At 42.4% G+C, this 12505-nt stretch overlaps 1 protein-coding gene across 1 annotated transcript in view; it reads left to right on the top strand.

Moving 5' to 3' along the window:
* LOC122813214 (4-trimethylaminobutyraldehyde dehydrogenase-like) overlaps window positions 1-12505 on the top strand; it is a 958904-nt gene that overhangs the window by 96477 nt on the left and 849922 nt on the right. Inside the window, exon 2 of the mRNA XM_044085400.1 lies at window positions 8909-9054. Coding sequence (XP_043941335.1) covers window positions 8909-9054 — 146 coding nt within the window. The remainder of the gene's footprint in view (window positions 1-8908; window positions 9055-12505) is intronic.

Genomic DNA, 12505 nt, shown 5'->3' with positions numbered 1-12505 from the left:
CCAAACCAAATTCCGGATGGTCACGGTTCAGTCCATTCTCCCTTTTCTAAGGGAAGGCGATTGGATGTGCTATATAGATCTCCGGGATGCGTATTACCATATCAAAATGAACAAATGCTCCAGGTGTCTACTTTGCTTCCAGCTAGGAGCCAATCATTACCAGTTTTGTGCCCTACTGTTTGGACTCTCTGCAGCCCCCGGTGTGTTCACAAAGTGCATGACAGTGGTTACAGCTCACTTGAGACTGCAAAGATTCCGGCTGTTTCCGTATTTGGACGATAGGCTCCTCACCACCCCCACCAAGCATCTTCTGGTAACAGCCCTGCAATACACTCTTTCTTGGTGAAACTTATGGGGATAACTGTGAACTGGGAGAAATCCAATCTTGCTCCAGTTCAGAACATAGAATTCATTGGAGCAGTCTTCGAAACCCGCTCTTGTCTGGTGTTACTCCCAGCTCACAGACTTCAGAGATTGAGGCTCCATCTCCGGGTGATACTCTATCAGAACAAAGTCTCAGCGAGAGAGGTTCTTGAGGTTTTCAGATCCATGGCAGCTTCCATACCAATAGTGGCTCTTGCGAAACTGCATATGCGAATACTTCAATGGCTTCTACTCTCTTAATGGTTTCCAAATTACCACCCTCTATGCTTTCAAATTCAGATAACCAGTTCTTGCAAGCAGGGCCTTCTTTGGTGGCCAGACACAGTATTTTAGAGCCACCCATTCCAGCCCCCCAACCCAAAGCCATTGTGACCACGGATAATTCCCTGATAGGGTGGGGGGGGGCATTTCCAGGGAAAGACAGTCCAAGGCACATGGTCCACATTAAAGGCCAACCTGCATATCAGTGTTCTAGAACTGAGAGCGGTGCTGTTAGCGTTGCAAGCATTCCAACCTGATGTTCATCTTGTTTCACTGTTGCAGTCATGACTGTAGGGTTCTCCCCTGCCGGCAGGCAGCCCTCTGTCGACCAGAATCCCAAAGTCTGGGTCAGGCGTTGGCTGTTCAACCATGCTCCCTGACGTCAGAGCGCCAGGAGTACAAAGCTGACAGCCGACGCCATCTTTTCCAGTCTTTCTTGCCGTGCGGTGATAGCAGTTCGCAAATGCCGGTCGGCTGACTCCTGACTATTTTTTCTGATAAACGTCAGTCCGAAGATTTTCTTCTCCACTCAAAGCTAAGTACCCTGTCGGGGAAACTTTTTTCTTGCTCCACTCCGATGTCAGAAAAAGTTAATAATTGTATTTCATGTGGGAAGCAAATACCTCATAAGGATTTTCATTCTTACTGTATTCCTTGCTTAGGCCCTGACCACAACGTAGCTAGTTGTCGGTTTTGTGCTAGATTCAGTCAACGTACAATTAAGCGAAGGTACGATTTTGCTTTTCATTACTTCGGTAGGCGCTTTAACTACAAAATGTCGTCGGATACGGTTCTGGCTACCGGAGTTCACAAACGTCGCAAGGATAAAGACAGGCCTCCAAGGTCCAAATCTGATGATAGTGCACAAGCGGAGCCAGCTTCAGGTTCAGCCGTCGTCAGTGAGGTGCTTTTGCAGCCCCTGTCGTTGGCCATTTCAGAACCGATGGCCGAAACGGACTCTCATGAGGAGCCAACCAGGCCTTTAAATATTTCTATTGCAGGACCTTCGGACAATGCTCCTTCGGATGGGTCCGGAGCCACTGTGCAGGTACCGGCTTCCGAAGGGGTTTTCAGGCCTACTCAGCTTCTAATAAAGGCAAAGACAAAGGCAAAGACTCCTTCTAAATCAAAGACTGCAACACAGGCCTCTTCTGAACCGGCTCCCAAGTCACAGAAACAGTTACTCAAGATGGCGGAGGATTTACTTACTATGATTAGGGGTTCACATCCCCCTCCAGATAAAAGGCCAAGGCAGGATGTTTATTATGATTCCTCTGATCAGGCTTCTGTTTCCTCAGTTTCTTCTTCTGACCAGGAATATTCTTTCCCTCCTTATGAGGACTCTGATGCTGAGGAATCCATTCCTTCAGCTTCTCCCCCTGAGGATTTCTCTTTTGGGGAAACTTTGCATGAAATGAGGGAGCATTTCCACTGGGAAGGACAGGAGTATTCGGAATCTAAGAAAAGACTGAGGGATTTTCTTCTTCTTCCCCAACATAGACCCCTGGCTATTCCTCCTGTTTTGGATATTGTGGATGATGCCTTTTCGGAGGCTAACTTAACCCCTGACTCTTCCTCCTGCTCCTGTTAAGCCTGATAGATATTACAGGGTTCCTGATTCCCATCAGTTTTTGTACAAGAACCCTTCGGCTGACCCCGAAACCATTTCTCAGGGTCCTAAGGGAGTTAAGGCCGCTTCTGCCAAAAATCCTATTCCTACTGAAAACGATTCTCGATCCTTAGAAAGATGGGGCAAAAAAGTGTACACTTCTGCTACTTTGTCCATTAGGGCTTTAAACTGTCAGTTTCATATGCTGAAATACCAGCAATTTCTCTTGTCTGTTTTAAAACAAAAGCTTACTTCCATTTCTGCCTGTGCAGATAAGGAATTACATGACTTATTGCATGCCACTGAACAAGTTGGGAAGCATGGTTTACACTGTGGATTTGATGCCTTGGAGGCTTCTTGTAGGGCTGCTGCCTCCGGCACAGTCATTAGAAGGCATGCATGGCTAAAGGAACAAAATTTGCCTGAACAAGTAAAGGCTAAATTATTGGATGCTCCTGTTCAGCATAATGTTTTGTTTGGATCAAAAGCTGAAGAGGTGATTAAAAAGATGGAGGATAAGGCGAAATCCATGCAAATAGTTAAAGATTTCTTACAAGTACAGCCACCTAGATTTTGCAGGAATTGGCCTTCAAAAAATTGGTCCTTTCCCACTTCAGACAGGCCTCAGAGGGGTAGATATAGACGCTCCAGAGGAAGGCCTCAAACACAAGCTTCTTATAAACCAAGACAGTGGACTGCTTCCACCCCTAGGGGAGGAGAGGTCAGGTCACAAACTCAAAGGAAACAACTCAATGACTCCCTCTGTTGGGCTACGGGAACTTCTTGCCTGGAAGCCCCTCTCGGAGGAAAACTCTCTTTTTTTATCAAAATTGGACTCAAATAACCCAAGACAAGTGGGTTTTGGATGTGGTTTTAAGAGGTTACAAATTCCATTTTCATACCTTGCCAAGGCCAAGCGGATGGCCAGACCTTCCAAAACTTAAATGGACGGAGGCCTTAAACCAGGTGGAAGCTCTTTTGGCTATGAATGCCATAGAACTGGTTCCACTTTCAGAGATGGGAAAAGGTTTTTACTCTAGGCTCTTTCTAGTCCCCAGGAAGCAAAACTCATGGAGACCCATTCTGGATCTGTCGGTCTTGAACACCTTTCTAGAGATTCCAAAATTCAAGATGCTTACTCTACAGCAGCTACTTCCAATGCTGTCCAAAGATGCATGGATGGTAACTTTGGATTTAAAGGAGGCATATTTACACATTCCCATCAGGCAGGATTGCAGAAAATACCTCAGGTTCAAGGCCGGATCGAGGCACGTTTAATTCTCTGCGCTGCCCTTTGGATTGTCTACTGCACCCAGGGTCTTCACCAAATGCCTGGCTCCAGTAGTAGCTTACTGCAGACTCGAGGGAATTCAAATTTACCCTTATCTGGACGATTGTCTAATTCAGGCAGACAGCAAGGATGTCTTACTCCAGCATCTAGAATTTGTACAGAACCTCCTCAAGTTCCTGGGATTCTCTGTAAACATAAAAAAGTCAAATTTGACACCATCACAACAGATAACTTTTCTGGGTGCTCTTCTAAACACCACAACCCAGATGGCATTTCTGACATCCGAAAAACAATTACAGCTGGCTTCAACTTTCAAAACCTTGGCAACTTTAACTCAACTATCTGCAAGGAAATTCCTGCAGGCTTTGGGTTACATGGCCTCCTGCATCCTTCTCGTACCATATGCAAGACTACACATGAGGAAAATACAGTGGTACCTAAAAAGTGTATGGTCTCAGCATTGCCACAGTTTAGACATACTGATCTCCGTCCTTCCTTGCCTTCAAAAGGAATTTCTTTGGTGGTCCAGGGCATGTGCTCTAAACAAAGGGAAACCCTTCCGTCTGCCTCCTGCCACTCAGATTCTAACCACGGACGCCTCGGATTATGCTTGGGGAGCCCATTTTCAGGGCAACTGTCTGCAGGGCCTTTGGACAAAGGATCAGAAGCACCTGCATATCAATTTAAAGGAAATGTTAGCCGTTCAGAAAGCTCTATTGGCCTTCAGGAATCTTTTACAACCAGGACAACTACTAATACGGACAGACAACACCACAGTTATGTGGTACATAAACAAGCAAGGGGGATCTCATTCCTACCCCTTTGCAGACTAGCCATGGATCTATGGAACACAGCTCTAGCTTGCAATCTGGATCTTCAAGCTCAGTTTCTGCCAGGGAAACGAAACTTCCTGGCAGACAGTCTGAGCAGAAACCTTTCAGATCCACACGAGTGGATGCTGGATACCAAAATATTCAGGATGATAACAGCAGTCTGAGGATGTCCTCACATAGACCTCTTTGCATCCCATTTCAATCATCAACTACAGAATTTTTGCACCAGGACTTTCCACAGAGAAGCTTGGAAAGTGGATGCCCTGTCATTCAGTTGGAGGAACCTCTCGGGCTATGCCTTTCTGCCTCTTCCTCTTCTTCCACGGGTCTTATTGAAGATAAAACAGGACAAGCCCAAGATGATAATCTTGCTGGCTCCAAATTGGCCTCGGCAGTTTTGGTATCCAACTCTAAAAACCTATGTCTGGAGCCCCTTGGGTTTTACCTCAGTCTCCGAACCTTCTGTCCCAACATCAGGGTCAGGTTCTACACTCTCATGTCAGAACTCTCAGCCTGGCGGCCTGGTTAATCCAGGGCCTTTGATTTCTTCTTTCCTACCCAAGCAGGTTATGGATGTCATTTTAGAAGCCAGACGTCCTAGCACTAGAAAATCTTATGCAGGAAAATGGAAAAGATTTTGTTCCTGGATGCAGGCTCAGGATTCTGATCCTCTTCTTCCTAACATTACCTTAATTTTACTTTACTTGACAGATCTCTTACATACAGGTCTCTCTTTCTCTTCCATTAAGATACATGCCTCTGCTATTTCTGCTCATTATAATACAGACCCTCCCATCTTTTCCCACCAGCTCATGAGACAGTTTCTCAGAGGAGCTAAGAACTTAAGACCTCCTAGATCTCCTCCCATTCCTGCTTGGGATCTCAACTATGTTTTGGAAAAACTAACCTTGCCTCATTTTGAGCATGCTGCCTCTTCTGACATCAAGTTTTTATCTTGGAAGACAGCTATCTTGTTAGCCCTAACCTCTGCCAGGAGAGTTTCAGAGTTACAAGCTCTTATGGCTGTGGAACCTTATATTATTTTTCATCAAGACAGGGTATCTTTGAGGACTAATCCTACCTTCATGCCTAAGGTGGTTTCCAAAGTGGCTTTAAATCAAACTATCCACTTGCCAACCTTTTTCCCCACTCCTCAAAATAAAGGGGAAAGGATCTTGCATTCCTTGGATGTACACAGACAACTACATTTTTACCTGGACAGAACCAAGGACTTCAGAAAATCAGAACAATTGTTAGTTTCTTATGCTTCAAGTTCCCAAGGTAAAGCCATTTCAAAACAGACCATTTCTAAATGGATTGCTCATGGAATCAGATTTTGTTATTCACACCATGGAAAGCAAATCCCAGGGAGTATACGGACTCATTCCACCAGAGCGGCTGCCACTTCTGTGGCCTTCCTCAGGGGAGTTCCTACCAAAGACATTTTGGAAGCTGCAACTTGGAGTTCAGTGCATACTTTTTCTAAGCACTACAATCTACCTCTCTACTCTGGATTTTGGACCCTCTTCCAGACCTAATCTCACTCCCAAGGGTTGTCACCCAAACCTATCCAGCCTGCAGCTGACAGCTTGGTTTTTCCACTTCCGTTAATCGCCAGGCAGGATGACCTCACCTCACCTGTTCATGACATTATCCTGGCCTCTCATAAGCAATCCACCAGAAGACTGTATCTAGACAAATGGAAAAGGTTCTCTATTTGGTCAAAGAGAAAGATGCTAGATCCATACCTGACTCCAGTCACAGCAGTTTTACAATACCCATCTAAATTTTTTGAAGATGGAACCGCAGCTTCTACCATACGAGTACATCTAGTAGCTATCTCAAACTATCACAGTGGGTTTGATGGTTCTTCCCTCATCTCACTTCGGTTATGCAAATCTTTTCTCAAAGGAGTCTCCCACATTAGGCCTCCAATCAGACAACCTATAGCACTATGGAACCTCACGTTAGTTCTCTAGTCTTTAACTGAACCTCCATTTGAGCCTGCAGCGAAGTGTGACCCCAAATTCTTGTCATGGAAATCCGTTTTTCTGGTAGCCATCACGTCAGCCAGATGAATTTCTGAGCTTCAAGCATTATGCACTAAAAGACCCTATCTTTTTTTTTCACAAGGACAGAGTATCACTCTGAACAAATCCTTCTTTCCTCCCCAAAGTTGTTTTGCATTTTTCCATCAGTCAGGCCATTGATTTGCCAGTATTTTTTCCCTGAATTTTTCTAAAAGGGGAATACTGTCTACATTCCTTGGATGTGCACAGACAATTGAGATTTTATTTAGACAGGACCAAAGTAATACGTAAAACTGACAAACTGTTCATTTCCTTCTCTGGGCCTAGAATGGGAAATTCTGTCTCAAAGGTCACCTTATCAAAATGGTTAAGGGACTGCATACGCTACATTTATTCACTTGCAAAAGAACCTGTGCCACAGAATGTTAAATCCCATTCTACTAGATCTATGGCAACGTCTGTAGCCTTCCATTCCAGAGCTTCTATGGATGATATCTGTGCATCAGCCACTTGGGCTAAATCCCACACTTTTATCAGTCATTACAAATTGGATGTGGTCTCCAGAGGGAGAGTTGCCTTCGGCTAAATGGTGCTCAGGAACGTTCTTCCATAAGGGCCGCCCCAAGAAACACAAGGTAGCTGGGGATTCTGTCCCATCTGATGAATGGAAAGAAGATTAACAACATCAGATAAAGAAGTTATGTCCTACTATTACGATCCATTTGTGTTGTTCTTTCGTTCATCACTTCCCACCCTCCTTCCCTCGACAAAGGCTCCTGGAGGGTACTTTGGGTCCAAGTGGTTACTTAGGGCATTTGCGCAGAAATGGCCTCTGCTTTACTTGTACAACATGGGCAAACTCAATCTGAGGTAACAGGGAGAAGGTCACTATGGGTAAAAGATTAGCATGAGATTTTTTTGCCTGGAGCGAGCTTTGTATTAGGCCGATTCGGTTCCGAGCCCTCAGAACCGAACCCATTAGTGATGAATGAAAGAAGATCAACAACACAGATGGAACGTTATGGTAAGGCATAATATCTTTTTTCAGAAAATGCACAGGAATCTGCTACAGCTACTAGGTGTGAATGAGTTCAGTCATTTTATTTCTGGAAAATTTAGTTGTACAAACAGCAGTACCCCATTTTAGGCAAATTGAAATATTTGTAATGTTCTTGTTCCAAATAAGAGCATTGTTCAGTTTGGGGGTGGATTGTGAATTGAGGGTGACTGTGGATTGGCTGTGGAAAGTAATCTGATGCAGTACATGTAATACTAAACTTTGTATAGTTTGATCCAGGCTTTTTACCTTACTTCCCACAGTTTGCTGTAGTATTTTTATACTGCTGGCAGATTGTGACTCCTGTGTGAAAGCTTTAATTTGGTAAAGGATATCTCTTGATTCATGCTTTGAAATAGTAGATGTTAAATCACCTATCTTCTCTTGGGTTTTCCTTTTATTTATGCACTGATTATGATTGCTGATATTATTGGCTTTGCCATTTGTTATTGTTTGTAGTTTCTGGTAACCATTTGTGTAGTACTTTTACAGTTTGATTTTATTTTTCTCTTTTTTTTTTTTTTTTTTTTTTTTAATCAACATCTGCTGTGTACTCATGCTGAGCAGAGTGCACTGTGCATTTGCTCAACAACAGCCAAGTAACTTGGTGATAAAATTTAATTTATGTTCAGTAATCATTCTGTTTTGAAACACTAACTTTTTCTTGCTTTCCAGCAGTTATTTCTTACACATACGTCAGTCTTTGCCACCACCTGCATCTGTTGCTACATTGTGGCCAACATATTTCATTTCAGTCTATATACCTGTGTGATTTCAAATAGAGATAGCACTGTCTCTGTTTTGTGGCCCAAAGTAGCATCTTTCCCAGGCTCCGCCGTGTTGATCAGCTGCTCAGTTTTGTGTTTTTTGAACATAACATTTTTGGCTAATGTGAAGGGTATGATCCTAGAGATGTAGAATCCTAGTGTTCATTAATTTTCTAATACTTGTTTTATACTTTTCATGGTCTTCGGCTAGAGTCTAAGCCTATCCTGACACTCAGTGGGTGAAAGATATTGCTCCTTATCCTAGAGAGAACACCTGTCATGCACACCCATAGGTATGCTGAAGGGTTACAGGTTTCACTTTGTTTGTGGGATATGGGCAGAAACTGGAACACATGGAAATTAGCTTAGACAGGAATTGAAGTGGAGAGCCAAGTGCTTAGAAGAAACAATTCCAGTTCTTATCACTGCATTGTTTTATCAGTTTATACAGTATGTTAAGTTATTCAGAAGTATTGTAATATTTCCATTGATTAGATGTCCCTACTGTCTTTGTGTTAATATTTTGTATATCTTGACTAAGCCTTGTGTTTTTTTATTTCCTTTTCTTTTAAGAATAATAATGATGTTGTAGTACATCATGAGCCTACGTTTCTTGTACGTTGTAGAGTGCTAGCAAGCCTGACTGCTACCATTTCTTTTGTAATGTCCATGCTAGGTTGCTTGATCTGTGAATTTACTCCCTCTGGACAGCAGGAAGTAGAGCTGGCTATTAAGTGTGCCAAAGAGGCCTTTCAGAAATGGGGTCAGATGTCCGGACTACAGAGGAGCCGCATACTGCTGGAAGTTGCAAGGCTTATACGGGTAAGGGAATGTGTACTCTAGTATTGATCAGCTGGAGGTGGGGTAAGTGTTTTATCTGGTCTTCAAAGATTGAATTGGCAGCGCAAACAAATTCGGGATATGCACCTTACTGATATCGACATGTACAATGACTTCTGCTGACGCACATTGGAGTGCCAGAACAAAGTCCTTATACTGTATAACTTGTGTTTTCTCATTTGCCTATAAAAGTTGTTTTGGAGCAAAATCTTTTTTTTAACAGTGTGCTTGTTGGTTTCATGTTAGTTTGTCCTTAATTTTCTTGGTGGCTCTTTGTCACCCTGACTTTACCAACTTTCTTGCTTGTAGTCTGTCTTTTCTGTTACTGTTTACTTTCTTTTAAAAATCCCTCCACACACCACCCCCTCCTTTTTTTCATGGCAGTACATTCAGGATAACTAAAATGTATTTGGCTCAAAATTTAATGACCATAATCCTCCACCATCTGTAACTGTTCTGAGCTTCAGTTAGAAGGTGATGAAACTACATTTCCATCAGCATATTTCATATTCAAGGCCTGGCCTGTTAGGTGGAACAGTGAGTAGTGATTAATGCTTCTGTCTTGTGGCTACAGCATCCGTCTCACATTCCTGATATTTGGAAACAATTTGCGTGCTCAGTTTGCATATGCTTCTTATATCCATATGTATTGGTGTTATCTACATGGTGTAAAATTGTCTATACTTACTGCATTTCCCGCGTATATGTGGTCTCTGTTACAGCCAAAACAGATTTGCAAGGGTTACGTAATTTTCCATTGGATCCCAACAGTTTACAGATTTTACATTCCGTAGAAGCATACCCCCCCACCCCATGTAGTATGCATATGTTGGGGAGGAAGAGTGCAGAAGTGTAGTATTTATTCTGCCAGAAGAATCTTTCATTCAGACCATTTTTTGTTGCTATTCCACAACTTGTAAGAATTGTGGCATGTGGTATGTGTAGCAGTGATGTGCTTTGTCACACTATATATTACTGTATGATTGGGACAAAGGAAGTGCTGTCACCATTTTTTCCTACTTGCACCTGGTTTTATCTAAGGATGGATGTTTTCTTTTCTGGTGGGGATGCATACTATTTACACTTTCTTACAGAGCATGGGTTTTTGCCCCTGCTGAATTTTGCTTGAATGTTGGCATGACCTGTACCTCTCCTTGTGGTGGATATTTGTGGATAAGACTGATAGCCTGGAGATTCTTTGTGAAAATAGAGTTCCTGTGAGGTAGAATTGTGAATGCCAATAATTGTTTCTTGTGCTTATAGGGTATGGCTTTGATGGATGGTAAGCTGGTATGTATTATGATTTGTCTTTTCCCGCCTATTTGGTTGACTTTTTAATCATTGCAGCTCCCTTGGACTTTAACGTGTTTCATTCACCTTCTGTGTGTGTTTGTACTAAAATAAATTTCTTTTTAATTTCTTTTTACTTATTACATTATACTGGTACTTGTTTTCCATTTGGCACAGTGTCATCTCTACATCACCTGTTAAGTATTGTTTTTTGGGAGGAGGCTTAGAACTCCTTTTGGGAGATGTGTTTTGTAGATTTTGTTTACACCTTTTCTGATCAGTTTTATTTACAGCCTCATCTTTGTTTCTGAATAGAAGTCCAGACTGACCCAATGTGTAATTTGCAGTGGAACTCTTCCTTGCGACTTAAATAACTCTCTTGCATATTTCTAGACTACATGCAGTGGTCCTTTATTGCAAATCATTAAGGTTCTTAACAGTCTGTGAAAATAGGGAGATAGAGAAGGTTATTAACTGGGCTAATTGTTTGTTAGGTAGTGTTTTCTCTGTTCCAGGTCTCACCAGTAGTTCTGTTTGGTAACTTTTTTTATATTGCAGTTTAGGCTTTACTGAGAATTGTTAACTTTTTAAGCGGTGGTGGGTCTTGATGGCTGCAGTTTCTGTTTAGTCATCACTGCTGAGGCTGTATGACCTGACTGTTCTAATCCTTTTGAAACATCCCACTTTTCTAGATTTTGTTTAATTCACTAAATCCTACAGTTGAAACTCGATTCTTGTAGTTGTGGTACAACGCTGTGGTGGCCGTTTGGAACTTTTCCTGTCCCAAGAACCTCCTTCTTGACCTCTACCCTCCTGTGCTCCCCCTTAGAAGTAGGAGAATTGAGGATCATAAGGAATCATCGAGTGGATGCAGGAAATGGCTCATTGAGGTAAGGATTTCTTGGCACTGCTTGAGGATGAAACAACACAAATAGCAATTCTTATCTAGTTAGGAGTACCTTTTGGAGTGTAGTAATCCTCGACCCTTAGACAGATCCTGCCCCTAAGAGGACTGTTTAGGGCTGTACTCCTTCCTACGTCAACTTAGAATAAATAGGACTTTGTGTGACTTGCACCTTAAGGGTTGACCTGCTGGTTATTATAGAGTCCTGGTTGAATGAAAATTTTGGTCCACCTCTTGCAGTATCTGTTCCTGCAGGCTGTCAGTAATCAAGTCTTAAGAAGGATAATGTTGAGAAGGAACAAAATCTGTATTTTGCTTATTTATAGCTGTTCCTGGAGGAAGCTGGTAGATCTTGATCCTTTGAGTATGTCCTTGGAATATGAGTGACTTTGCATATTCCACATGTTTTATCATCCACCAGATTATTTTATGATGATTCTGTAAGAATTTGCTAATTTTCTCATTTCTCTATTACACTGGTCCTCCCTATGGTTGATCTTGAGTGACCTTAATGTAAGGGTGTGGTGAAACCAGCAAGCTTGCCATGGAGCTTCTCTCACTTGTAGAGAGCTTCAGCTTCACTTAAGTTATCAATGTTTCCCATATATCAGGTCACTTGTTGGACTTGATTTTTTAGCATGGTCTCAGAACCAGAGAACTGGCTGCAATCTCCTGAACTTACTAGTAACATGTGCATTTCAGGCTGAGCCTTCCCAATTAATCATATTCTCCCAATGTATTCCCCTTCTGTTACCATAATTTATGTGTAATGTAGACTTTATGCCCTTTACTGATCCAGTTCTTACTTGGGGTTAGTGCAGATGATCCATATTCACTAGTCGCAACCTATAACAATGCCATCTCTGGAGCTCTTTGTTCTCTTTCCCTGCTCTTTTACTTGGTAAGAACCCTGATTCAGCCGTGAGTTAAGATTATTACCCAAAGATCATTATTAAGACCAAGATAAAGGTTGGAGCATAAATTTTGCAGGAATTCAGTTTAGTGTGGATTTACATTGTTCGGTATACCAGACAGAAGTCTCATGTAAGAAGGTCTGTTTTTTTTTTTTTTTTTTGGGGGGGGGGGGGGGGTCAGTGAGAGTTCCAGTGCTTGAATTGTGTGGCTGCACTCTTAAGTGGTGAACATTTATGTTGGTCATCCTGTCTTGCCACCCAAAGATTTTTTTTTTAAGTTTTGAGGCAGTCACATGATTCTTTGTGAATAAGCTTGTCATGTAGT

Source organism: Protopterus annectens, chromosome 10.part0 (genome assembly GCF_019279795.1).
Source record: "Protopterus annectens isolate FY-2018-M chromosome 10.part0, PAN1.0, whole genome shotgun sequence".
NCBI classification, from domain to species: Eukaryota; Metazoa; Chordata; order Ceratodontiformes; family Protopteridae; genus Protopterus; species Protopterus annectens.
This window is presented reverse-complemented; position numbering and strand designations above follow the sequence as displayed.